The sequence below is a fragment of the Lethenteron reissneri genome, chromosome 68 (genome assembly GCF_015708825.2).
Source record: "Lethenteron reissneri isolate LAM-NWPU_2019-01 chromosome 68, ASM1570882v1, whole genome shotgun sequence".
NCBI classification, from domain to species: domain Eukaryota; kingdom Metazoa; phylum Chordata; class Hyperoartia; order Petromyzontiformes; family Petromyzontidae; genus Lethenteron; species Lethenteron reissneri.
Window position 1 is genome coordinate 3,046,959 of NC_083846.1, and position 27,989 is coordinate 3,074,947.

General features: G+C 52.1%; 2 protein-coding genes across 2 annotated transcripts in view; one reads left to right on the plus strand and one right to left on the minus strand.

Moving 5' to 3' along the window:
* The window catches only part of LOC133360360 (troponin I, slow skeletal muscle-like), a 277,194-nt gene that overhangs the window by 112,371 nt on the left and 136,834 nt on the right, over positions 1-27,989 (minus strand). The gene's annotated exons all lie outside the window — the stretch shown is intronic.
* The window catches only part of LOC133360329 (zinc finger C3H1 domain-containing protein-like), a 53,660-nt gene that overhangs the window by 884 nt on the left and 24,787 nt on the right, over positions 1-27,989 (plus strand). Inside the window, 17 exon segments of the mRNA XM_061578977.1 lie at positions 3,206-4,357; positions 4,966-5,048; positions 6,617-6,655; positions 9,254-9,566; positions 12,974-13,287; positions 14,322-14,445; positions 15,781-15,887; positions 16,173-16,391; positions 17,016-17,351; positions 18,164-18,310; positions 19,616-19,737; positions 20,685-20,831; positions 21,947-22,121; positions 23,960-24,127; positions 25,133-25,641; positions 25,643-26,162; positions 27,186-27,298. Coding sequence (XP_061434961.1) covers positions 3,206-4,357; positions 4,966-5,048; positions 6,617-6,655; positions 9,254-9,566; positions 12,974-13,287; positions 14,322-14,445; positions 15,781-15,887; positions 16,173-16,391; positions 17,016-17,351; positions 18,164-18,310; positions 19,616-19,737; positions 20,685-20,831; positions 21,947-22,121; positions 23,960-24,127; positions 25,133-25,641; positions 25,643-26,162; positions 27,186-27,298 — 4,588 coding nt within the window.

The following is a 27,989-nucleotide window of genomic DNA, read 5'->3' on the forward strand; positions in this document are numbered from 1 at the left end:
GCTACTACATACATGTCAACCCCTTATCGGTGGCTTCTTATTACAAGAACACTTCAGACCGTATATTGGTCACCCCGTGCCTTCTAAAAACCCCAACGTCCATCCTACAAAGTGTCGATCACAAGGGAGAAACACAAATAGACAAACATACTCTTAGGTTCTTTCGGTAAAGTCACGTCGGTGAAAAAAGAATAATGAAATAAAATAAATTATTTTATTATTGTATTATTCTTTTTTCACCTACGTGACTTTACCGAAAGAACCTAAGAGTATGAATCCTTGCAGTCACGAAAGCTTCAAATCTAGAACAAATAGACACTTTTTTTTGCAAGTATTGAAACGGCTGTGCACCGTATGGATCTGAAAACTCTTATTTCCCTGTACAAGAATACGGGCTAAAAACGTAATGGGTTGACAGGATATTGCATTGCGTGAAATACTAAACTTGTTAATATAGGAGTGTGTGAGGTGAGCTGTGGTGTCGAGGAGTAACATGGTTAAGAGTCGAGACTAAATTAAAAACAAAACTAGAAACCAATGGCGGAGTTGTTGGTAAGTAAGGAGTTGTTGGTAAGTAAGGAGTTGTTAGTCAGGAGTTAGTAAGTAAGGAGTTGCTAGTAAGGAGTTAATAAGTAAGGAGTTGTTAGTAGGTAAGGAGTTGTAAGTAAGGAGTTGCTAGTAAGGAGTTAGTAAGTAAGGAGTTGTTAGTAAGTAAGGACTTGTCCCTTGCTTTTTATTCGACACGTTTGCGGCGATGGTGCAGCCATCGATCGAGGGTCTAATTCGAACGGCGTCGTGTGATTGGCATCGCGCTCGCTGAAGGTGTTGATGCCTTCAGGGAAGTCGTGTCCTGTATACGCAACAGCGTACAATTCTGAGTCGCTTATAACTGCTTTGCCGTTACTTATTGCCAATTATGGACTCAGAATATTGTCCTGTCATCTCGTAGAGTCCCTGGCACATAATAATATGCTACACAGTGGCAGTGGGGGTCGCAAAATGCCGATTTATTACGAATAAACCCCAATGATCTGATCGAAATTAAGGATTTGATCCGAAGTAAAATCCACCGCGACCACGGGGAGAGACACACAAACTCCAAATATACAGCAGGAGTTAGGGTTGGGATCGAGCCCACGACATCCTTTATACCAGACGAGGTAGTTAACATCTCGCCGCCACGTGAGAATTTTTCAAGCGAGCAGTGTGATTTACCTAGGCTGTTGGCCGAGACATACGACGGAATGGCAGCCCAGGGTATGGTTACGCTTCCGGGGGGACAGACGAGACAAAATGAGGCTGTACAAACGAGATCCATACAGACGCCGCTAAAGCTAACATAGTAAAAATGATAAAGACGTGGCGGTCATAAATAGCATGGTATAATAAGCGAGATGGTATAGATGGAACACTAAAACTGAGACATTACAAACGAGATGATGCAAAGAAGACGGTATTGCGGATTCTTCTGGTCGAAATAAAGACTCTGATTTTCAATACTTGGTACGCACGCGATTCTCCGTGCAGACAACACGAAGAAGGCACAAAAAAAACAGATTCTTTAATGTAATCAGTTCATACCCCCCCCCCCCAAATTGTAATTCGGTGGGAACAGCAATCGTTACATGCCTATGTGTTATTTTGTCGATTCTCAATAATTTGATACAAATGGCTTGGGAGTTGGCAGCATCTGTCTGTTAGGAATACTAAGAACCAAAATAACCCGAGTGTCGGGACAGAATGAAAAACAATTTTCACGTTTCCCAATAGAGTCCAATTTTCGTTGTGGGTTTCCCACACCGCGATGTCTTGCGTTCTTTTTTAACGACCCATTGTGGTGGGACTTTTTTGTGAACGGATGTGAAAACACAAAGAGGTGACAAGTATTTTTTTTATGGGTTTGAACACCCCAGAGGTGTAATTATACAATGAACTGTGTGTCCTTAAACCGACCTTTGGTGTGGTGTGACGTGACGCACGTAAGACGGTAAAATAAAGAGCACAATGTCGCATATCCAATCGTGACATTCGCCCTGACCAATTAACCGCCCACTTCCGGCACAGTATGCGTAACTGTTATTTTCCATTGACGTTCCCAAATCCGACCTTGTCACATATCCGCCCCATACCTCAGCGAGTTGAATATGTCGGCGTTGTACGGTTATTTGACTTGTGAAGAAACAAATACGTTACGATTTTTTATTTATTTGTGTCGTCGACATGTTGGAGCAAATATCTCTCTGAACTTGAGGTCCCAGATGAAACATGGTTGGCTGAAACCCGATTTTAACCCAAGGGTGGTTCAGAGCAAAGAGTACTGACCTCTGAGTGACCCTGCCACCTCATATCAACATGGGCCATGTCGGGCCAGACTAATTGGGTGGAGGGTTAAATTTCGATTTAAAGCTTTCGTGACTGCAGGGATTCATCTTCTTGGTTCTTTCGGTAAAGCAGCTGCTTGCGTTGTGGCCGAAACGTCGTGAGAATTATTTTATTATGTTTTATTTTTATTATTTTATTGCTTCCCTTCTACGTGACTTTACCGAAAGAACCATGAAGATGGGAGGAGGGTATTTTACTGCAAATAAATAACACATCGTTAATGTTACATGTAAATAACACGAACACATTTCATCAGCTTGTAATAAGTTAGTAACGGTGAACTGAATATTTAAATGCAATATTCACCATTTAATAAAGCATAAGCATTCAATCTTCATTTAAAGCATTCACTTTTAACAAACTGCAGGTTAACATGAGTCATGCGCTAGGGGGAAGAGGTGGAAGGCTGATTTTTACACCCAGGAAAATAAGGGTAATTCTCACGGGCTAGATGAGTTTTTTTTGTGTGAAATGGATATAAAATGACGATTGCGAGCAAGAAGGAGCCCGAGTAAAGCACGTGGATTTAGTGCCCCGAATTCGATACAACACAACTTCGTATAGCTTTCGAATTGCAAACACACATGTGCATCAGTTGTTTACCCCATTACATTGCTCAGCCGCTCGTCCGTCCTCTTCATCAGAGCATCCCGGATAGCCGACACAAGACTTGCGTCGAGCATTACGCCGTCTCATACCGTGCGCAGTTTAAAATTTCAGCTTATCCGAGTTCAGCTTTGGGGGGGGGAGGTCTTGCTGCAGTACGTGTACGTGATGTGTTTTTCCACTTCAAAATGTCACGACGCTTTAACTTGGTGCTCAGAGATGGGCTTCCCCCGCATAATGCCGGCACGTGGCCCGAACCACGGCGCACGGCCTGAGCCGGAGCACGAGGAGAGCTTTGACGAGCTGCTGGAGACGTACCGCCAAATCCAGAAGGAGCTAGAGGAGATCAACCAGGAGGAGAGGGAGGTGGAGGACCTGAAGACCAACGCCTGGTACCCAGGTGGCGGGGTTGGTCCCCCGACCCTGCTTCCGCAGGAGCGCCGCCCTGCCGATCTGTGGTGCCGCGATGAACACCGGCCCTCCTGGCAGGACGGCCACGGTGGCGGCGGCGGCGAACGAGTGTGGGCCGAGCACGCCGAGGACGTTCGGCACTGCCGGGATGAGCGCTGGGCCTGGGACGGCAGACCCGGCGGTGGCGGCGGCGGCGACGGTGACGACAGGCCGCCCTGGAAAGAGCGGCACGCGGACAATCGGCCATGGGACGAGGCGCCGTGGAATGACCGGCACGAAGAGAAGCTGCCGCCGCAACCACCGCCGCCGTGGCACGACCAGGCCTGGCAGGAGCGCCACGACGACAACAGGAGGCACTGGAGCGAGTGGCACGGGGACGAGAGGGAGCGGAAGACGTGGGGCCGCGACGGCGTTCCCTACGGGCCGTGGGACAACCGCGAGTGGAAAGACTCGCATGCCGCCGTCGAGAGGGGCTGGGACGTGGATCCTCACCGCGACGATCGACCGAGGGGCAGCAGTGGCGATGGCGGCGGCGGCGGCGGTGGTGGCGGCGGCTGCACCGTCGGGCCCTACAACCAAGACTGGCTTGGGGAAGGTCCGGGAAGGTCGTGGGACGAGCGCCCGAGAGACGAGGTGCGTCCCAGAGATGATGTGCGTCCCAGAGACGACATGCGTCCCAGAGACGAGGGGCGCTACGACGAGAGGATGCAGAGGCCGCAGAAGCCCGCGGCGGCGCTGCTCAATTCCTGCCCGGAGCAGCATCCCCAGCCGGCGCTCCCGCCCAAGGTGTTCCGTCCGTTCGAGCTGAAGCCGCTGCGGCAAAAGATCCTGAAGCCCGCCGAGCTCGACGAGCTCAACAAGAAGAAGCTCGGACATTCGGAGACGGAGGTCGACGGAGGAAGTGGTACGAGGGATGGAGATGAAGGCCCTCGGATCACGGAGGATGGAAATGGCGCAGGTTTGATTTGCGTTGGTAGAGCGACGCGACCTCTTGGTGTTGGGAGAGCAGCAGCCCGCAGAACCGGACATAGCAGAGCTGCCTTTGAGATCCCATCAAGTGACCTCTGGGTCCGCACAGAGAGTAATATTTGCCACGTGACAGTTAAAGTGACATATTTTTTTTATTAATTCTCAGAGCAAGAATTTTGACATTAATTGTAGAACTTATTTTATAGCGATGTTTTTTTCTATGTGTGTGCAGTCCTTGGTGACTGTTTTGAGACCATCACCTCTCACTGGACTTGAAAATCTAATTTATTCCACAGGTGGATACTTGGATTTGAACCCGGGGTCTAAATAGTACCAGTTCAGAACTGACATCTAAGCTACACAGGTCACGTCCAAATTGAAGACGTTTTAATGGTCAATACACTCGCAGTATTAACCAGGGCGGCCGCTTCTCTCGAACTACGAACCTTTGCAACAAGCATCAAATGTGTTTTACGCTTGGCCGTATCATTAAACCATTCTCATTTAAACTAGACAAAGCGTACACTGGCCTTGTCTTCGCCGTGATGATGATGATCCATAGCAATGAGTGATGGTGTGTGTGTGTGTTGTGTATAGGCTCTAGCAGCAAACTTTGCCAGGCAGCAGAGTCCAGCCATTCCTCCTGCAGCAGCAAGACCGCCGACTCCTCGCCAGACCTGGTCAGTTACTGAAATGTGCATGCGAGCCTCCCCACGCACGCACACACACTCCTGGAGCCCTTAGCCCGAAATGGCTTATCGGTACCACCCAAGGTGGCAAATGCTGCCAATTATTTTCTGGAAGAATTGTATGTCTCGATCGCAACTGTGTACTATGGCAAGATAGCTTTTTTTTGTAATGAGAAACATGACTTTAAATGTCGATTTAAAGCTTTCGTGACTGCAGGGATTCATATTCTTGGTTCTTTCGAAAAGAACCAAGAATGTGAGAAACACGACATTCGTAGACACTATCGGTTTTGGAAGCTGAGCAGGATAATGATCGGAAGGTCATTGGCTGCTGCAGGGCTACGTTGTCTACATTGGGCAAATGCAGCAATATCTATTGTTGTACTGTGCAATGCTCCCTCAATCCGTGCTGTTTCCATCTTCACCCAAACCTGCACTGACTAGCGTGGGGAAGTAAGATAACCCCCCCCCCCCCCATGCATCACCTGCAGCAGTGAATTGACAATAGGGGCTCTACGTGTCTACTTAACAACTCGCTGATTCATCAATGGCGATGTTTATGCTCTCGGTACATGCATGGAATCAATTGCGGAGCCGGGATTTTCAGGTAGGGGGGGGAAACCCCTCCAGCAATGAAAAATTATAGAGGAGTTGTTAGTAAGTAAGGAGTTGTTAGTGAGTAAGGAGTTGTGAGTAAGGACTTGTCCCTTGATTTTTATTAGACGCCTGTGCGGCGATGGCGCAGCCATCGATCGAGGGTCGAATTCGAACCGCGTTGTGTGATCGGCATCGCGCTCGCATGAAGGTGAATGCCTTCAGGGAAGTCGTGCACTGTATACGCAACTGTGTACAATTCTGTGAGTCACTTATAACCGCTTTGCCGTTACTTATTGCATATATGGACTCAGACTATTGTCTTATCATCTCATAGAGTCCCTGGCACGTAATAATATGCTACACAGTGGCAGTAGGGGTCGTAAAAAGCCGATTTATTACTTATAAACCACAATGATCCGATCGAAATTCGGGATTTCAATCGGATCATTGTGGGAGAGGGGGCACGTGCCACCCCACCCCCTCCACGCGTGTGAGAGTCGGATAAATACGGAGGGTAAACCGGAGGACCCGGAGAAAAGTCCACAACCACAGGGAGACGATACAAACGCCAAATATCCAGGTGTAGAGTTGTGTAATTATCGAGGCGCACACAGCGTCAGGGTTGGCATTGAACCTCACAACCTGTGTATACCAGGCGAGGTGGTTAATATTTCGCCACCGCGGCATTATCGAGACTGAGACGGACAAAATTCGAGCGAGACGCAAGCGGGATGACAATTGCGGCCCGGAATCTTGACGTTTCGCGGAATCGCTGGGGATGTGAAAATTCGCTCGCGCATTTGTATTTTGCACGGGGTGGGAGCGGGGGTGGGGGGGGGATATCTCTGGTTTCTCACTTCGGCTTCAGGAATCATGAGCCGTGTCATCGATGCCGAGATCATCACGGCCAGCGCTGTGTTGATGCCTCCGCACGTTCCCTTTTGCTTCCTTCCTTCTGCTAGATCCTGCAGCAGTTGTACAGTGGACGGCCTGCCCCGAAGGTTGGCTCTTAACATTCAAGCTTTGCAGTAGTTGTGTGGCAGTGGCTTGTGTGGTCTTACGGCTGTACGATATTGGCACAGAGGGGGGGGGGGCATGGTGGGCAAAGGAAATCTCGAATTTTGAGTGAAGTCCGTCAGAGCAGGGAAACCGTCGTGGGTACTCGTGGGATAAAAGCCCTTTTTTAAATCCTTTATATTAAGTTCGCTCGCTTGCTTGCTTGCGTGCTTGCGTGCTTGCTTGCTTGCGACCGTGTAAATCTTTCAGTCGTTTTTTAACCCACTTCCCGTGATCCAATCGAGCTGACATTTTGCACACAGACTCGTTGTGCGAGACAATGAATGTTCGTGAAAATTTTTTTCCAAAATTTTACACTGTTTAGGGAAAACAAATTAAATATTTAATTACCAATTGCTTAATACTGGCAGACAATCATCTGACCCATAGGTGGCATCCATCTCAAGCCAGAGGACGAGAGGACTCTAGCCGCCACGCATATAAAGGATTTAGAGTGAAAAACTTTGTTTTTACGGGTTAATTTTTATTTTGATCGCCTTTCAAAATGCCCCACGTTTCAGCGCTTGGTGCCACGGCAGCAATAGCGTGGGGGGAGAGAGGGGAGGATATTCCAATGTCAACCAGGAAACCTGTATTTCTAGTTTGCTTTTCTCATAAGTTCTAGGAAAATCCAAACAAAAAAAATACAACCCCCCCACCCCACCCCCAGAAATGAAGAAAATTTACCAAAAATTAGCCGGAATCAGAATCCTATTTATTTATTTATCCTGGAGAAAATTCGATGAGAGCTAGAAAGTTATTTTTCACAGTTACCCACTCGGTTTAATTTCTGTTTACGTTTAAACGGTGACGTTACCATATTTTAAAATGTCTAAGTAAACTGGTATTTAATTTGTAATGTATACAGCTAACTTTTAGCTGGGCCACCGCCCACCCCTTGTTACATGACCTTTCTATAGATCATTGGTTTATATTTTCCCCCAGACCTTGGCAAAAACAAAATATTCGTGGCTTGAGCTCACTCAATCAGCGGTTGAATCAACAACGCCTCGCCCGTCAAACAGCCTGTGTAGGGCGCGAGTCGGATCCACGTTCAGACTTTGTGTTTTGATTCTGTTCATAATAAAAGATTCTCCATGGTTAGATTGCGTATATCATAATGCCGTCATTAACCTGCCACCTAGCCGACACAGAACAATCAGTGAGGTTTGTCACATGCCAATTAGTTACTACTTCAGCACACGAGTTGTGCGCTGGAGCGTGAACCCCGCAACATTTACAAACGAAACTTTTATGATGAATATAATATCGGTTGCGAAAGCCTCCGTGTCAAATTTGATTCCGTGCCCTTCTACTCTTTGCCACGATGCGCTCGCCGCGGCGATAACCTTTGTGTCACGTTTGTGAGCAAAGGTCGAGAGGTCGTAACGGCCAATGCCCGTCGAAGCTTACTGTGGCCTCCTCGTCCATCGCTTCTTTCCTCCGCCGGATGCCACTGCTGCTGAAACTTTAGTTTCGTTATTGTTACCGCGCTTGCTTAACCTAGAAAAGGCTTTCTTGAGAGGCCCGCGACTTTTTCTCGGGAGGGTCCTGCCAAGTTTCCGGTGGATGATTGCTGCTGTGTTTATCATTGAGTAATTTGCATATTTTCTTTTGCAAATTATGCAAGTCTTGACCGCGGCACTGGCGTGCAAAACCTGCTACTCGCGTGATCTTTAACGTCCACGGTCGTATTTTGACGCGTGGTGGTATTTTTACGCAAAGTGGTTTTTTCATGGTTCGTGCTGCACCACCACCGCAGCAATAGCCAGGACCGTCCGCTGGGATCGGAGCCACGTAACCGTCCACTTGACTTTTTCAGGACCCCCTCTCCCCCCGCCGTCTGGATTTATCGCTGTAGGCCTTTTCCCCTCGGTTGCCAACCTCGTCACAGTGGCGAGATGTTTGGAGTTTGCGTCTCTCATCATCACCACGATGGCTATGAGATGTTAACTACCTCGCCTGGTATGCAGGAGGTCGTTGGTTCGATCCAGACCCTGACACTTGCATATTTGGGGTTTGCATGTTCTCTCTCTCTCTCCTCCCGTGGTCGCGTGGATTTTTCTCGGGGTATTCCGGTTTTTCCCTCCACATTTCGAAACATGCGTTTGGAGTATTTGGCTGCTGCGATCAATTTCCACGCGATACGTTGAGCTATCTATCATTCGTGGCCACGTCGCATCCAGCACCAGATTGCATTGGTTCGATATCCTGCCGTGGCAGCTGAAACAACGGTGCTAATTTCATATATCCCCCCCTCCACCACCACCACCACCACCTGTGCGTGCCCAGCATTATAAATGGGTGCACCACAACAGTTGTGCATTCAGCTGGTCACGTGCGGTGCATTAAATTGTGGGTATGTCTCAGCGTGGTGTAAGCCTCTAAACACTTGTTGGGGGGGGGGGGGCAGCCCTTCCCCCAGCAATTTCGCGAGCGAGTGAATTGCCAGGCTTGCGCGCCTTTACTTCGTATCAACACGAGCGTTTCCGTTGCGCACGCCCCACCCACCCCCCTCCACCTCCTCTCGCACGCGTCCACAGCTCCCCGACGGCGCGGGCAAGGAGAACGAAGAGGAGGAGGAGGAGGATGAGGAGGAGCTGCAGCTTCGGCTGCTCGCTCTCAAGTCCGCCAGCCACAAGTGGCAGCAGAAGGAGCGCCAGGTTCTGCAGTCGAGCCGCGAGAAGCAGGCGCAGCCGCGCGCGCCGACGGCCAAATCAAGGACGGCTCCGGCGAAGTCCAGGAGCTCCGGCGCGACGATGTCCAGGCCGTCGGCGTCGCGAGGGGCGCAAGCCAAGTCCAGGGCCACCCCGGCCAGGAGGAGGCCCAGCCCAGCTCCTCGCACCACCCGCACGAGTGAGCACGGCGTTCAACTTCCCTGGCGAGCTGCCGCCACCCGTGCCGGTGTGCCCGGGGGGGGCCTTAGCGCGGCACCGGTGGTGTTTTTTTTTTTTACGCCGGATGTTTTTGCCGAGCCTAGCGGTGATGCCGCACTGCTGGGTTTCGCAAGAGGGGGGACCCCTCTGTAGGTGCAAACGATGAACTATGTTTCTAGATTTGAAGCTTCTTTCGTGAGTGCAAGGATTCGTAATCTTAGGTTTTTTCGGTAAAGTCATGTAGGTAAAAAAAAATAATAACAATAAAAATTATAGAAGTGATAATAGAAATAAAATAATAAATCACGACGTTTTGGAGGCAACACAAGTCTCCGTCATCAGGTGGGACCGTCACAGCTAAATTTACTGTATCATTTTGCCTCACTTAATACAGTAAATTTAGCTGTGACGATCCCACCTGATGACGCAAACTCCAAATATACAGCAGCAGGCGTTAGGGTGGGGATCGAACCCACGACCTCCTGTATACCAGGTGCGGTAGGTAACATCTCTTAGCCACCGTGATGATGATGAGAGAGAGACACGCAAACTCGAACAAATATACAGCAGCAGGCGTCAGGGTGGGGGTCGAACCCACAGCCTCCTGTATACCAGGCGAGGTAGTTAACATCTCTTAGCCACCGTGATGATGATGAGAGCGACACGCAAACTCCAAATATACAGCAGCAGGCGTCAGGGTGGTTGTGGCTTCTACGCCAGCGAGACACGGCTCTGGTCCTGCAGCCGTGCTGGACTGGCTCTGTTGTAGGTAGTGTCTATTACAAGATGAAATGCGTTCGCAGCGTGTTTTTACTGCAATCGACTCGTAAGGTTCATTCCTTTCCTCAGAAGCTAAAAACAAGCCTGGGCGTCATGCACTCGCACAACTGGTTTAACCAGCCCAGCGTTCGCTGTCTTGTTTCCGAAGTCGGCGATATTCAAATGCCGCATTCTGTGGCAAGGCATTAACCAGAGCGCAAATTCCGATCGTCCTCACGGCGACTTTTTGGCTTAACCATCGAACAAAGGCGGTCACCGCATTGCGTGCTTTCGGATGAGCTTTTGCGGCTGTCTGGAACGCTCTTCTGATATTAGGAAGGCACTGGGAGCCACGCACTTTTAAATCATGAACTAGATAGCAAAACGAATTTCCTTAGAACTGCTTTATAGTTTGTTGTCCTCCCCTGCACCTCCGGTTAGCACGTTTGGCTACGTACAGTGAGTAACAAGTACAGCATACATAAACAAGACAAAGATTCCCCGTATAGCCTTAACAGACTGTTGGGGCAAGTGCTGTTAGCGAGCACCTATGAAGGCCGGCACAGCACGAGGGGTGGGTGGCCAACACCACTCCCGGCCGCCTTTGTCTCCCTAGTGGCAATGTTAACACACTGCACAAGGTACCCATTTGAGGTTGAGTCGACCTAGGGGAGGCCCAGGACCAGTTCGGATAATCGTTCCTGGTGTTGACCGTGAGCGGGAATCGAACTCTGGTCGCCGGGTTCATAGCGCGGCGCGTTAACCACTACACTCCCGCTCCCCACTACACACACACACACACGACTGCTTTCGCCCCCTTTCTGAAGTGGCACGCCTTGTGTGGTCACGGGCCGTTTGAAACCAAGTCGTGGGCCATTTCACCTTGGCGGATAAATTGCACTCCAATGTAACAATCACCCTCTTGACATATTTCTCGTTTCGGCCCTGCGCGCTGGCGTGGGCGTGTGAGCCACGTGAAACGATCGTCGCTGGCCACACACCCGCCCATGTGCTTGCAGGCCTGCGCGCGAACTTGAGCGCTTTATTTATTTAAGTATGCCACGGTGGCGAGATATCTTCCATACTCTTTGGTTTTTTCGGTAAAGTCACGTAGGTATAAAATAGATCACGACGTTTCGAGCGCAACACAAGCGTCCATCGTCAGGTGGGAAAGCATGGTCTGCTGCTGAGGCAGACTGTTTTAAAAGGTCTTCTCGATGAGGGCACGTTGAGGAGGCCACTCTCCTATCTTACAGTTACATGCTAATTTCTCACATTAACATCACTAGCCCCGGCCACTTCTTTATAACACTTGGACTACACCCATTTCAAACCTTTTAAAACAGTCTGCCTCAGCAGCAGGCCATGCTTTCCCACCTGATGATGGACGCTTGTGTTGCGCCCGAAACGTCGTGATTTATTTTATTCTATTTTTCTACCTACGTGACTTTACCGAAAGAACCAAAGAGTATGGATTCCTGCAGTCACGAAAACTTCAAATCAAAATCGTTATCTTCCTTTCCTGGTATGCAGGAGGTCGTGGGTTAGATCCCGACCCAATATCTGCTGTATATTTGGAGTTTGCGTGTCTTCTCGTGGTCGCATGGATTTTTTTTCTCTGGGTCCCTGCACATATAGACACGTGCATTTAGATTATTTCGATTATTTTTGCCGATCGAAATTTCCGCATTATAAGCCACTTTGTTGAACTGTCATTTGTGGTCAGGTCGTTTCTGGAAAATAAGTTAATAGCTCCGGTGGGCTTTACCTGGTAAGATAAAAAACTGTTTCTTTTATTTGTACACTCGCTTTACTACCCGGCTTCACCCGGGACTTGGATTCTTGTCTTGGATTAATACACGGCCTACGTGGAGGGTGGGGGGGGGAGTGCGTGATGTGATGTCAGCAGGCACCACTGCGTGACGCTGCCGCGTGTGGGTGACACCACAGATGTGACGTCACCGCTCACTTGCCGTGCAAAATAACTATTATTGCCTACCCACTTGCCAAATTTCAAGTTTGTTGCATGTTGGGAAGTGCGCTAAACAATTCGAACAGACACACATATTCACAAATTTCCATTTTATATATATAGAAGATTTTTTTGTTTCACTTTCTTGTATTTTGCACGATTGTTGTGTTTTTGTACTGTGTATTGTTGTATAACGTTCTTACCTGCCCTGACTGGACATTTGTGAAAAAGAGCTTTATAGCTCATTGGATTCCTCCACCGTAAATAAATATTTACCCTCATCCACCCACAGATTCCACGACTTGCCAATGCCCTCGGGATTGGTTTGGCAACGGGCTGTGGCGGTCCTCGGTCGTAGCAGCACCCTAAACCATATTTATTTTTCTTCTTGGTTCTTTCGGTAAAGTCACGTAGAAGGAAAATAATAAAATAATAGAAATATAAAACAACAAAAAATTCTCACGACGTTTCGACTGCAACACAAGCAATTATCATCATTATATTTGTATTATTTTATTATTGACTTTACCGAAAGAACCAAGAAGATGAATCCCTGCAGTGACGAAAGCTTTAAACCATTTTTATTTTACCAGATAAATATTCAGATTCCGTTCCCTACCCCCCTCCGCCCCCCCCCGATCTCCACTCCTCGCCAGCGCCGCGATCTACGGTGCCTCCGCGCCCCAGCGCGCGATCCTCCTCCGCCGCCGCCACAGGGCGCACGCGGACCTGGCAGGGGCGGCAGGAGGTGATTGCGGCGGCGGCGAGGAGGAGGCGACGCGACAACGAGGAGGCCGAACGCCGGCGGCAGGAGGCCGACGAGATCCGGCGCATCCGGGAGCTGCCCAGCACCGAGGAGCAGTACGTGCGCTTCATGAAGATTCTGGGCGACCGCGGCGCTGGCGGCGCTGGCGGCGCTGGCGGCGTTTCGGCCGCCTCTCCCGGCGTCGCGGGCACCGGCGGCGGAAAGGTGGGTGGTGCACGTCGCCGGCGCTATTTTCGCCACGCCCGGGAAATGTTTTCGTCGCCTGTCTCGTCTTGGGCAGGGGTCGGCAAACTGCTGCGGCTCTTCAAGGACTGCAGTGGCGGCTCTTGACATTCTTTCGGTAAAGTCGCGTAGAAGGGAAATAATTTATTGTTTTATATCTTTATTATTTTATTGTTTACCTTCTACGTGACTTTACCGATATAACCAAGAATAGGAATCCCTGCAGTCACGAAAGCTTTGAGTCAAACAATGGGTGGTCTTGTTGTTTTGGTTTGCCGACTCCCTGACCATGGAGTCTCCAGTTGACCATGGGAGTCCAGTTTACCATGGGCAGTGGTCGGAGACCTGCGGCTGGGGACCCGCACACATCTCTCTCAGGAACTGCTGTTTCGCGACGTTATTTATCAAGGACCACCATCTCATATTCACCACGTGCATTGCCGCCCTTGAAAGGCTGTTCTTTTTTACTAATTCGAAAAAAAATCGCTCCTCTTGGTTGTTTTGGCTGCCGACGACCCCCAGAGGTCGCAAACGGGTTTTGATTCCTTACCCGTACCCGGCCGCACTAGGGTCGTAAACGGGTACCCGTACCCGGCCGGGTACGGGTAGCCGGGTATCGGGTAGGGTACGGGTATCGGGTACCCGGTTGCGACCTCTGACGACCCCCCTCCCCCTGGTCTCGGGGATGTTTCATGCGTATCAAATTCACCTACGTTGTAACGAAGTGAGAAACGCACTGGGTTGTCTTTCGGTTCGTTCTCCCATCGTCCACGCGCACGCGTCGAGTTCGAGCGCCTGAACTCCAGGGGGCCTGGCAACCCACGTCCTTACTGCGACGTAATTTCACTCGGCCCCAAGACGAGAGATCACTTGAGCACTCGATCCATGCGGAAGACCTCCGGGGAGGGGGGGGGGGGACACCCCCTGTGGGTTTTCGCGTCAGACACCGAGGTTGAGTTGACGCTTGCCAAACCGTGCGATTGACTGGTCACTTCCCCTACCCCCACCCCCCCAAGGCCGGAGACGTGGAGCAGAGGAGGCCGCGGGAACGGCGCGTGTCGGAGCTTCGGGCGAACCTTTTCCAGCACGACAACTACGAGGAGGTTGCTATGGAGGTGGATAGCGAGAGCAACTCGCCCAGTAAGCACCGCGCTCGCCCCTCCTTCCGCCCCGGATACGAATGATTACGTCGGTCATTATCATCGTAATTGTCGCTTCGCCCCGTCACCGTTCCGATGATGTACGTCTACCCCATTGGAACCTCATTTGCCAGAAAAATAAACAGCTGTCTCCCCGACAGACCTGGTCTTCACCTGAGGACGGCTGCTTGCAGTGTGGCCGAAACGTCGTGAGAATTATTTTATTATGTTTTATTTTTATTATTTTATTACTTCCCTTCTACGTGACTTTACCGAAAGAACCAAGAAGATGAATCCCTGCAGTCACGAAAGCTTTAAATCGAAATGATAATTGGTTGTTTACCCTTTTATCTGGCAACAAAACTGACACCTTTTTTTTTTTTACAAGGAGTCATGTTTGCATAGACCACAATACCTGTGGTCTATGCAAACAAAAAACATAACTCTGATGATGTATGCACTGTCCTTGAAGTTGATTGGTCCACACCCGAGACAGCTTTCCTTAGAGCCTCGTCTCACATGGTGTTGGACCAGAAAGGAAAGGAAAAATGTAACGAAATAACTTTATCGGTACCGAGGCTCCCACAAAGTCACGCGTGGAGGGCGTATGTCACAGTTTGGCGCCAGCTGTCGTAGAGTGCGTTCGTGTCGCGACGGTTCTCTGCGGCGGGTAACAACGTCTTTAAAAGCAGCGACGCCTTTGAATAAAATTAACGCTGAACCGCTTGCAACGTTCCGAGATTCAGCAGTGAACGAGGACACCCACCCCGCAACCTGCAGACGTCTTGGAACTTGAAAGGGGTTAATCGTCATGCCACGCTTTCTATGCAGTACATCTCGGGGCGCAATGCAGCGGACTTAGCTAACAGGGCGGACCCCGAGTGGCAGTTGCTCCTGTGCGGCACAAGCAAACCTGCCACTAATTTAATCAAATTTTAGATTGTTGTCGGCACCCGTGGACTTGGCACTTATTTTTTTTTAAATAACAGCTTTAGCGTAAAATGTCAAGCGAATGGCGTGTAGTATTTACGGTTAATAGACCCGCAGTATTAACCAGGGCTGCTGCCGGGTTTGAACCACTCTGACGTCTGCAACAGCAAGCGGAAAATGCGCCACCGCTTGCCCCCCGTGTCAGAGGCGGCTCTGCGATATCCGCTTTCGCAGGTTGTTTCGTCAACGCGCAGGGTTGCACTGACGGTTCAGTGAACGAGTGAGTCGTTGGGTGAGTGTGTGAGTGAGTGGCTGAGTGGGTGGGTCAGGGAGTGAAGGGGAGTGTGTGTGTGTGTGTGTGCATGGGAATGATTTAATTGCTAAATTAAACCATAAATGATGTCAGTGCCCGTGTTTGCAGTGGTGTCCCCGCAACCCTTTGCCGTACATGGGGAAGGACTGTCATCCCTGGGCCTCCCCGTGCAGGCCTTCCCGCCACACAGCCTGCTGCAGGTGAGACTAAAAGACGGACACGGATCCCCCGTATAGCCTGTAACAGCACTGCTGGGGCAAGTGCTGTTAGCGAGTAGCACCTGTGAATGTATGCGGAAGACCTCCGGGGGGGGGGGGGTACCCCTTGTGGGTTTTCGCGTGAGACACCGAGGTTGAGTTGGCGCTTGCCAAACCGTGGGATTGACTGGTCACTTTCCCTACCCCCACCCCCCAAGGGGGGGGAGCGGAGCGTCGCTACGCGCCCGTTGTGTTTGACACCCTCGGTCTTAACCCTCCGTCGATCAGGTGTCGTCCTTCACGGAGGCGGCGGCGGTGACGAGACTCGTGGAGGCCGCCCTTCCGGGTCCCGTGCCCCCCGAGCCCTGCGAGCCCCCTCCCCTGCCCCCCGGGGAGCCCGAACAGCCCCCGAAGCCCCCCTTCGAGGACGAAGCGGAGGAGGAAGAGATGCTGCTGCGAGAGGAGCTGCTCAAGTCCATTCAGATCAAGCGTGTGACCAAGCCAGAGGTGTGTAGACGCCCCCGTCCCTCGCGCTGAATACGAACGTTTTATTTTACCGTGGTGATTTTTATCGGGTAAGGCCGCCCCCCCACTGCTGAGCCCGTTAGCTTTTTTTGCAAAAGCGACCTTGCCACAAATGTTGGCTCAACGAAGTGTCTTCTTGGTTCTTTCGGTAAAGTCACGTAGAAGGGAAATAGTAAAAAAATAAAAAACATAATAAAATAATTCTCAGGACGGCTCTTTGCGTTGTAGCCGGAACGTCGTGAGAATTATTTTATTATGTTTTATTTTTATATTTTATTATTTCCCTTCTACGTGACTTTACCGAAAGAACCAAGAAGATGAATCCCTGCAGTCACGAAAGCTTCAAATCGAAACTCAACGAAGTGGTTCATCGTGTGGACGTTTATAGCAGCCAAATACTCTAAAACGCGCGATTCTAAATGTGGAGGGAATAACCGTAGGAGCCGGAGAATAATCCACGCGGCCACGGGGGGGGGGGGGCACACGCGTACTCCAAATGTACAGGCGTCAAGAGTCGGGATCGAACCCACGACCTCCTGTGTACACCAGCGGCAGGGCAGTTAGCATGGCGTCCCAAATGCTGATCCATGCGGCATCGTTTTACAGAAGGAAGAGGCGGACTCGGAGGTTGCTCCTGAGAAGACATCGTCACCACCGCCACCACCGTTGCCGCCACCACCACCGCCACCACCGCTGCTGTTGTCAGTGCTGGCGACGTCCACGCCGATCAACAGAAACGGCATGGACGCCGCGCCCCGTTCGACCGCGACGCAATCACCCCTCCCCTCGGCCGCTTCCCCCACCACCGTCGCAGCCAGCGTCGGCGTCACCGCCGCCACCACCGCCGTCACCACAGCCGTTACCACGACCGCCGCCGCGGGTGGCGGTGGCAGCTCACGGCTGCAGCAGCGAATCCCGCCCGCCAAGCGACCCAAGATCACGGTACGGAGCCGCGTCGTCGTCGTCGGTGGCGACGGTGCTTTGTAGTTGGTGTGCTGTGAAAGTTGAACGTGGCCACCCAACGGCTCGGGTTCGAGGAACGTGCCTCCCGGAGAGGGGAGCCCCTTGGAGAGCCCCTCCCCGAGTGGTAGTTGGCCTACTCTTCCACTGCCGGCCACGTACGTCCCGATTAGAAGTGGGAGTACTCACACTTTACCCCACCACCGCATGCGATGCTTGCGCTCGATTAACCGTGGTGAGGTGAGCCCCATCTATTACGCGCTTTCATTTAACTCTGTTGTTGTCGTTGTTGTCGTTGTATCCTCAAATCTTGCAACTCAATTTTAACCCACTTCCCAATGTGGTATCGACTGCAAACGTGGTATACTTATGTCATACTGATGACAATACTATATTCTATCATTAAAAATAAAAAAAAACATTTCTTTTTAAACATTATATTTTATATGTTATGTTTCGGCTTGGGTGTAATTGTCCATGCTCAACTGACGTTGGCTGTAATTGGCCACGGTCCCTTACGTTATGGCAAATCTCGGGGCCAATTCCTGGAGTCGTGGAGTTCTTCCATTACTAGTATATTTCATGAAAGCGTGTTTAAAGAAAGGTTTTTTAAAATATTACTCCAGGCGAGGTAGTTAACAACTCGCCACGTCGGTCACTGGTGGCGCAAATCAAAGCGCTCGCGGCTCGTGATAGCCAGGTCACTTCTGAAGAAGAGCGACCGTAGCTCAGTGGTGGGCCTTGCTTGGTAAAAACATATGTTTATTAATAGCTCCGTTGTTTTGCGGTGTCAGCTTCCGCAGCACAAGTCGGTGGTGGTGAGTCTCGGCGGGGACTCAGACTCAGACACGGAGGGCGAGGCGGCGTCCGCCATCGGCTCACGGCTCCTCGGCACCGGCCTGCTGGAGATGATGATCAAGGAGGCGCGACGCACGGCCGACGTACGTGCGCTCGCACACGCACACACGCGTATTACCTGTCCGGCACGTACATACGGACGGGGCAGCGTGGCCGAACGCCGTGGTCGTCGATTTTGGTGGATCTCAACGGGGATGGATTGGACCTTGTGTAAGATGTACGATAGACGTGCCACACACTCGCCCCATCTGTTGGTACGAGTTACGATGTTTTTAACGAATGAATTCTCTTCATTCTAGATTTGAAGTTTTCCTGACTGCAAAGATCTATAATTACCCTTTGGTTTTTTCGGTAAAGTCACGTTGCTTGTGTTGCTTTCCGAAACGTCGTGATTTAATTTACTTGTTAATTTATTTAAATTTTTACCTACGTGACTTTACCGAACAAACCAAAGAGAATTAATTCTCAGTCGGGGGTTTTTGTTGCTGTCAACCGTAGTGTTTGTTCTGCTTTGTCCGCGGTGACCCCGGCGCTCGTTACAGAATCTGAATATTGAATCTGGTACAATAAATATGGTTGAGCGTGCTGCCAAAGCCCATTACCAAACCACCACCCTGACCTTCGGACCATTGGCAAGTCGTGGAAGCTGTGGGTGGACGAGGGTGAATCGTTGCACTGCTCAGAATCAGAATATTTATTTACACTGCAGGAGAAATCTGATGAGCTATAAAGTTATTTTTCACAGATGTTCGGTGGGGGGGTTAGAACGTTTCAACAATAAACAGAACAAAAACACTAAAGGAGTGCAAAGTACAATAAAGGTAAACAAATCGCCCAAATACATAAAACTTAACCATCCCCATCCCACCAGGCAAAGCCAAGTGAGGTATTAACTCCTTTGCCTGATGACGCAATCCATACTCTTTGGTTCTATCTGTAAAGTCACGTCGTTAAAAATAAAATAAAATAAATCACGACGTTTCGATTGCAACACAAGCATTCACCTGATGATGATGATTGCTTGTGTTGCGATCGAAACGTCGCGATTTGTTTTATTTTATTTCTAACTACGGGACTTTACCGAAAGAACCAAAGAGTATGAGGCATTAACTTGTTTTTTAGAAGCGACCTGGCCACAAACGGTTTCTCAACGAAGTGGCCCATCATTTGTGGACATTTATAGGACCGATACTTTTTACATGTGGAGGGGAAAAAACCGGAGGACCCGGAGAAAAAAAAAAATCCACGTGACCACGGGGAGAGAAACACGCAAAACTCCACATACACAGCAGATGTGTGAGGGTTGTGATCGAACCCACGACCTCCTGCATACCAGGCGAGGGAGTTAACATCTCGCCACCGCGACGCTGCCTTGTCTTCGTCCACAGGCAGCTAAACCCAAGCCCAAGTCGAACGCCGCGGAAGAGAACAGGGACCCCCAGAAGACGCCCGAGGCGATGCCGGACGCGCAGAAGCCGGAATACCGCCGGCTCCGGGATGAGATCATGAAGTAACGGAAACCCCTGCCTCCCCCCCTCCCCCGTTCCAAGCAACCCTCGTCGATCAACTGTTGCTGTCGCTTCGGCGAGCGTCGTCGCTTGTCGTCGTCATCGTCGTTTTCACCGTTGCCAACCGTCGTCGCGGTGACAGTCATCGTCGTTACCGTCGCGACTTTCGACACGATAGCCGTCGTCGTCATGAGCTTGACGACGCCATCGTAACCACTGTCGCCGTTACCAAATACCACCATCGTTGTTTTGTGTCATTACCAGCCCCATTGTGATTGTCGCCATCGTCGACGTAATCGCCACGATCGCCGTTAATGTCACCACTGTCACCGTCGTCATCATCAGGTTTAAAGATTGACACCACAATCCTCAACAACGTCGTCGTCATCGGTGTGTTGTCGCAGCCTGACAGCACCCGGAGTGGTCGCTGTCTGCAGAGACGTCTCCTCCGTCTGCCTGTCCATTCCCTTCCTCTACCTACACCACTGGGAGGGAGCTTGACCTCTTTAACCCCATCCAACTAAGTTTGAAAGCATTTGTGAAGTTAGCTCTGCCCGTCCCTCTGTCAATCAATCCACTGCTGGATGAGCGCTCCCCCCCCCCCCCCCCCCCCCTTATGCCATGTCAGCCTTGGGGGTTGTTCAACCGTAGGCCACCAAACTGGTGAAGAACCCGGATGTCGCTCCCCCACTGATGTTAGCCGTGGTCAGGGTTCTTACTTGGAAAGGTTCCCAACTGAAGGGGCCTCTGGAGAGGGGGGGGTTTGACCTACCCTGCCGGTCGGTGCAGATCACTAAAGGGGCTCAGGAATTGTTCACGGGAGATATCACGAGTCGCTGATGTAAGCCGTGGCTCGGCATCAAAGATGAATCGCCGGATTCATAGCGCAGCGTGCTGACCGCCGTCTGTCACCTGCCTGCCCTTTACCCCCCCCACCTCTCTCACGTAGGCGCGAGCGACTGAGGCTGGGGGGCATGGAGATCATGCAGGGTTCCCCGGCCACATCGGACACCGACACGGAGCCGGGGGGCGGAGCGCAAAGCGCCGCGCTCAGCAGCACCATCGCCGACACGGAGACGCAGCTCGGCAGGCAGAGGTGTGGTGTGTGTGGTGTGTGTGGTGTGTGTGGTGTGTGTGGGTGTGTGGGGTGTGTGGGGTGTGTGGGGTGTGTGGGGGTGTGTGGGGTGTGTGGGGTGTGTGGGGTGTGTGGGGTGTGTGGGGTGTGTGGGGTGTGTGGGGTGTGTGGGGTGTGTGGGGTGTGTGGGGTGTGTGGGGTGTGTGGGGTGTGTGGGGTGTGTGGGGTGTGCGGTAGTGTAGCGGTTAGCGTGCCGCGCTACGAACCTGGCGACCCGGGTTCGATTCCTGCTCACGGCCAACACCAGTGACGATTATTTGAACCGGTCCTGGGCCTCCCCTAGGTCGACTCAGCCTCGGTGTGTAAACATCGTCACTAGGGAGATAAAAGCGGCCGGGCATGGTGTTGGCCACCCACCCCCTCGTGTGCCGTGCCGGCCTTCATAAGTGCTGCTCACTAACAGCACTTGCCCCTACAGTCTGTTAAGGCTACACGGGGGATCTTTGTGGTGTGCACATGGCCTGGCACAAGCGTCGTGGTGACGTCACCGCCACTTAGTGGCGAATGGCGGTTGTTGTTGTTGTGTGGTGTGTTAAGTGCGGTGGGTTCTGACACGGAGACGCAGCTCGAGAGGCAGAAGTGTGTGTGGTGTGTACGGTGTGTGCCGACAGGTTGCATCGAGTCAGAGGTGTAGCATGTGTGTGTGGCCGCTGTAACGGTTTGTGTGTCAATCCTGCGCATGGACGGTGCCATATCTTTGTGAGCGCCCTGAAAACGATTGTTTCAGGGCGCTTCATAAATTATTATTATTAATCGGCTCTGCGGGTGGAAGCGAGGCTAAGCGACGGCACGCATTTATCATCAACGGTCTTGTGCGGCTGGATTATTGTGTTCGTTGGCCTGGCCGGAATGGCGCAGCCCCCGTGGTTCGCCCCCCCCGTGATCCGCGCGGTTCAAACAAATCGCCCGAGTCGCCGGCATACGGCAGCAAGAGCAGTTTATGCGAATGCCGCACGCAAGACGTCGCACGTTTAGCGCAGCGCTCCTTCACTCCCCGACTGCGCGCGACGAATGAACGCACGGGATGGTCTGGCCGCGCGCGAGTGTAGTTCTCTCCTCTTGCGTCGCGCTCGCAGGCAGGCGCTGGCCAAGGACTCGTTGCTGCTGTCGCAGCTGGTGGCGCAGAAGGAGAAGAAGGCGGAGGGCGTCCGCCTTGCCGAGGTCAAAGCGTCGCGCCTGCGCGAGCAGCTGCGGGCCACGGAGACGGTGCTCTCGGCCAACTCCACGCTGATGCGCAAGATCGACGAGCAGGTGAGCGAACTTCGGGTTTCAAAAAAAACAAAAAAACATTGAAAAAAATCGCCGCGAAAATATCGTCGCGAAAATATCTGTCTACTTGACAGACCTGCTCTCCACCTGAGGACGGCTGCTTGCGTTGTGACCGAAACGTCGTGAGAATTATTTTTGTATGTTTTATTTTTATTATTTTATTATTTCCATTCTACGTGACTTTACCGAAAGAACCAAGAAAAGAAAAAAAACGCGAAAATATCGTCGCGAAAATATCGTCGCTCTACTCTTTTTTTATCACCAGCTCAGGCCCACTGAGCTGTATTATAGCTCTTTTTTTTTAGAAGCGACCTGGGCCACAAATGATGATAGCTAGACGACAGTAGCTTATCATCATGGGGTAAAGTTACACCGGCCCAAATACTCTTTAAACGCGTGACGTTGATTCTAAATGCGGAAGGAAAACACCGGAGGACCCGGAGAAAGTCCCACGCGACCGTGGGGAGAGAAACACGCAAACTCCAAATCTATACAGCAGGCATCGGGGTCAGGGTCGGGATCGAACCCACGACTTCCTGTATACCAGGGGATGTAGTTAACATCTCCTAGGCACCGCAGTTCACCCGATTCGGGTCTGTGAGGATTGGCAAAAGTAAGGGGGTCCAGTGTGTCTGCAGATATCACGCCGCTCGGTTTAATCACGCGGCGCTTTCGCGGCCAATATTATCTGTGATATTACAGAAGATATCACTTCAAATGTTATCTGCAACATAAACAAAGACCTTTAATGTAAGTATCAAAAACCTCTAGGGCACTTCCCGGCATGGTAGAAAGCTGACATTTGGTACATCGGCGTGTCTCACTGCTGCAGTCATACCCCGATTTACATCTTCCCCCTTCGTCGTTTCGCAAATACGTCGTCACTTTGACTCGCGACACGATGAGCATCGCCTCAAGCCCGCACTCACGTCGCTCACAGTGGCGTCGTCCGTCCTTTCTCGTTATCAGTCACCTATCGGCCTTCGCTTCCTCCACATGGCTTTGATTCACCTCACGCACCCACCTCACCTCACCCACCTCACCTCACCTCACACACCCCTCTCATCTCACCTCACCTCACCCACCTCACCTCACCTCACACACCCCTCTCACCTCACCTCACCCACCCCTCTCACCTCACCTCACCCACCCCTCTCACCTCACCTCACCCACCCCTCTCACCTCACCTCACCCACCCCTCTCATCTCACCTCGCCTCACCCAATCCTCCCACCTCACCCACCCCTCTCACCTCACCCACCCAACCCTCTCACCACCTCTCACCCACCCCTCCCACCTCACCTCACCCAACCCTCCCACCTCGCCCACCCCTCTCACCTCACCCACCCAACCCTCCCACCTCACCTCACCCAACCCTCCCACCTCAACTCACCCACCCCCCTCATCTCACCTCACCCAACCCTCCCACCTCACCTCACCCACCCCCCTCACCTCACCTCACCCAACCCTCCCACCTCACCTCACCCAACCCTCTTACCTCACCCACCCAACCCTCCCACCTCACCTCACCCAACCCTCCCACCTCACCTCACCCAACCCTCCCCACCTCATCTCACCCAACTCTCCCACCTCACCCAATTCTTCCACGTCACCCAACTCTCCCACCTCACTCAACCCTCACCTCCCCTCACCCAACCGTCCCACCTCACCTCACCCTCCCACCTCACATCCACAAAGTAATCCGGGGTGGTGGGGTCGTGCGGGGGGGGGGGGGGGGGTGCGGTAATACTGTACCACATCAATCCGTCGTGTCGTATGTGCCCTTTCTTAATTAAAACCGTCGCTCCCCCCCCCCCCCAGGTGGATCGCATCAAGCAGCGGATGGACTCGAAGGCGTTTGTTGTGGGGCAGCTGGAGGAGGAGCTGGCTCGGGCCCGTGCCCTCGTCAGCAAGCACCTGGGCAAGGGGCTGCCGGTCGTCAGCGGTCTGGCGCGGCCCCTCGCTCGCGTCAGAGACGGAGGATTGCCAGTGAGTCGTCGTCGTCGTCGTCTTTGTGTGTGGGACCGGTGGTAATTTAAAAATTTTAATTTAATAATTTTAATTACCACCAGTCTGGAACACTCTCCCGCTACACATCCGACAAATGGAATCAGTTAACTTATTTAAATCTGAACTAAAGGCTTATTTTTTTGTCCAGGTACACGCTGGAAAATAGTCATTTATATGATGGTCCATATAGAGAAGACGGGGAACATAGACGTTTCAGCGTCATACAGTACAACGATGTATTTGATAATTGGTTCTTTACCCTTCTATCTGGCAACAAAACTGACACCTTTTTGCAAGGAGTCATGTTTGCATAGACCGCAATACCTGCAGTCATAATACAAACAAAAGAACATGACTCTGATAATGTGCACTGTCCTTGAAGTTGATTGGTCCACACCCGAGACAGCTTTCCTTCGAGCCTAGTCTCATATGGGTTGGACCAGATGACGCCAAAAGGCGCATGTATTTGTCTGCGGCACTCTCTGCTGCCGACGTAGCCCCGCACAACGTTCCATTGATGGCGGTCGCCGTACTTGAGCGCTCTTCAGGGCTCCCAACCCTCCTTGGCTTGGGAGCCTCGACGAGATGGGGGGTGCATTCTGGGTGATTTGGGTCATCGGTGACGGTACCCCCCCCCACACCCACACACACCCACACACACACCTCCATAATGTCTCTCTGGGAGGGTCACTGCCCCGTATCGAACTGTCTGATAATTTTCTTGGTTCTTTCGGTAAAGTCACGTAGAAGGGAAATAATAAAATAATGAAAATAAAACATAATAAAATAATAATATAATATTTTTTTTATTTCCCTCCTACGTGACTTTACCGAAAGAACCAAGCAGATGAATCCCTGCAGTCACGAAAGCTTTAAATCGAAATGTCTGATCATTGCGGCAGCTCGTGTGGGGGCACCAGCGATGCCGTCGCGATCCTTGCGGCGGTGTAACTGTCCGGGTGCCCCCCCCCTCCCCTCGCGCAGGTGAGCAAGCGCGTGAAGCTGGACCCGGCCCTCGGGGGCGGCCCCGGCAACCTCCGGCAGGAGTTTATCGCGCGCGAGAAGCTCCGCTTGCAGGGCCTGGAGCAGGAGTACGCCGAGAAGATCCGGCGTCTCAAGGCGGCGCAGAGCGGCGGTGGCCCGGCGCGGCCGAAGACCGGCGCGGCCGTTGCCGCCAGCGCGGCCACCGCCGCCGTCGTCGCCGAAGTGGCGGCGGTCGTCAAAATCGCCGCTGTCGTCAAAATTGCCGCGGTCACCGAAATCGCCGCAGTCACCGCCACCGAGGCGCAGAAGAAAGCGCCGCAGGGCGGCGGCAGGTCGCGCGGCACGCGGCGCAGCGGGCAGTCGCTGTCGACGCCGCCGGCCGCGCCCACCGTCAGCCAACCGTCGCTGCACGACCTCTCGCAGGACAAGCTCACGTTCGGTCCCGTCGAGGAGGGGGACGCCGACGACACGGCGGCGCAGGCGGCACCGGCACCGACGGCGGCGGCGATGCGAGCGGCCGGGGCCTCCGACTTCCCCGACGAGCGCGACCACGCCGCGCCGGCTCTCCCTGACGGCCGGCGGCCTCGTCACGCGACCCAACCTGCCCGGGGCGGACGGCCTGTCGGGCAAGGACGCGCCGACTAGCCGGCCCGGCAAGGACGCGACGCCAAGCCGGCTGCGCGGTGGCCCGGAAGCTCCTGCCGCCGCCACGGCCGTCGGGGCCGCTAGGACCGGGCGCGGCTCTGCGGCTGCGACGCCGGAGGTCGAGGTCGCCCGGCCGCCGGTGACGAGGTCCAGCAAGCGCCGGAGAGGGGCGGCCGTGGCCAGGGGCGTGGGACGCGGGCGAGCCAAGGGCGCGGGGGCGGCGGAGAAGAGCGCCGGTGCCGGTGGCGGCAAGGCGGTGGCAGGGGGAGACCTGGGACTGCTGGCCCAGGCCGAGACCGAGGCCCAGGGCCTTGAGCTGGAGGCGGTGCTCGCTCAGTTCTCGAGGATGCTGCTGCCGGCGGAGGGGCCGACGAGCAGCGAGGAGGTGAAAGTCCCTTGCAGCGAGGCCCAACGCCTCGTCGGTTTAAATGCTGACGTGTCGGCGAAACAAGCAGACCTGTTGCTTTGTGCGGGCCGCGGTGGCTAGGAGATGTTAACTACCTCGCGTAGTATACAGGAGGTCGTGGGTTCGATCCAGACCCTGACGTCTGCTGCTGTATATTTGGAGTTTGCGTGTTTCTCTCCCCGTGGTCACGTGGATTTTTGTCCGGGTCCTCCAGTTTTTCCCCTCCACATTTAGAATATTTGGCTGCTATAAATTTCCACGTGATAAGCCACTTCGTTGAGCTATCATTTGTGGCCAGGTTTTTTTTTCTGAAAAAGAGCTACATAGCTACGTGGGCCTTACCTGGTAAAATATAAAAAAAAAATTGTTTAGTTTAAATCACAACTGTGGCTCTCAAACTCATTGTAGCGAGACTGAAAGAAGGTGTTCAGATTTATTTGCGTAAAAAGTGCATCCAATAAAAAAACCCATTCAATAGTGTCCTGCCCAGCGTGTAGCGTGTATGCAGAACGCGTGGTATCATGATTATTGGTTTTTTACCCTTCTCTCTGGCAACAAAACTGACACTTTTTTACAAGGAGTCATGTTTACATAGACCACAATACCTGCAGTCATAATGCAAACAAAAAACATAACTCTGATAATGTACGCACTGTCCTTGAAGTTGATTGGTCCACACCCGAGACAGCTTTCCTTAGAGCCTAGTCTCACATGGGTTGGACCAGATGACGCCAAAAGGCACACAACTCAAAGACGATGCACCATCAGAGTTTGAGAGCTCGGGGGTAAGCATTTACACCATTGGAACCTCATTTGCCAGTAAAAAAAATATGATTATCATATTTTCACTGGCAAATGAGGTTCCAATGGTGCGTGGTATCATATCCGCTGCGTCTTTTCATCCGCTCGCGTTTCACGTCGCCTCCGCCGTTAACAGTGACAGGGTCGTTACGATCGCTCTGCGTTGTTCACCGCTCTGCCCCCCCCCCCCCGCCTCGTCAGGATGTGGTGACGGGCGTGGACCTGGTGCGCCTGCCTCGCCCGGCCGTCCGGGACTCCGTGGCCGAACCGTTTGGGCCCTACAAGAGCCCACTGCTCGCGTTCAAGACCTACAGGTGGGTCCGCACCGCCACCGAGCTCAATCGGCCCTGGCTCCTTCCCCTAAGTGTTAAAGCCTCCTACTATGTGTTAAACGCATCTATGCGTGGGTGTCTTGTTTATGTGTTGTAGATTTGAAGCTTTCGTGACTGCAAGGATTCATATTCTTAGGTTTTTTCGGTAAAGTCACGTAGGTAAAACATTTTTATTATGTATCAAGTACAGCAATCGTGCTGTGACGGTTCCACCTGAAGACGGAAGCTTGTGTTGCCTCCTGAAACGTCGTGATTTTTATTTAATTTTGATTTTACTTTTATTAATTTAAATTTTTGTTCATGTGTCTTATGTAAATATATGTACGGTGCGTGTGTGTGCTAGTTAATGCGTGCGTCTGTGTTTGTACGCATGTCCGTGTGTGTGTCTGCTGCGTGCCTCTGTGCATCTTAGTTTTGTGTACGTCTGTCAATTTGAGTGCGCTCCTGTGTTGTGTGTGTGTGTATGTGTTAGTGTTGTGTTTGTTTGGCCTGGCACAAGCGTCGTGGTGACGTCACCGCCACTTAGTGGCGAGTGGCGGTTGTTGTTGTTGTGTTCTGTTTGTGTCCAGGTGTGTCTGTGGCATTGATGCGGAGGGCGGTTAGTGCAGCAGCGTTTACCCGCGCTGCCTTACGAACTCGGCCCCTTCCGAGTTCACTTCCAGCTCACGGCCAC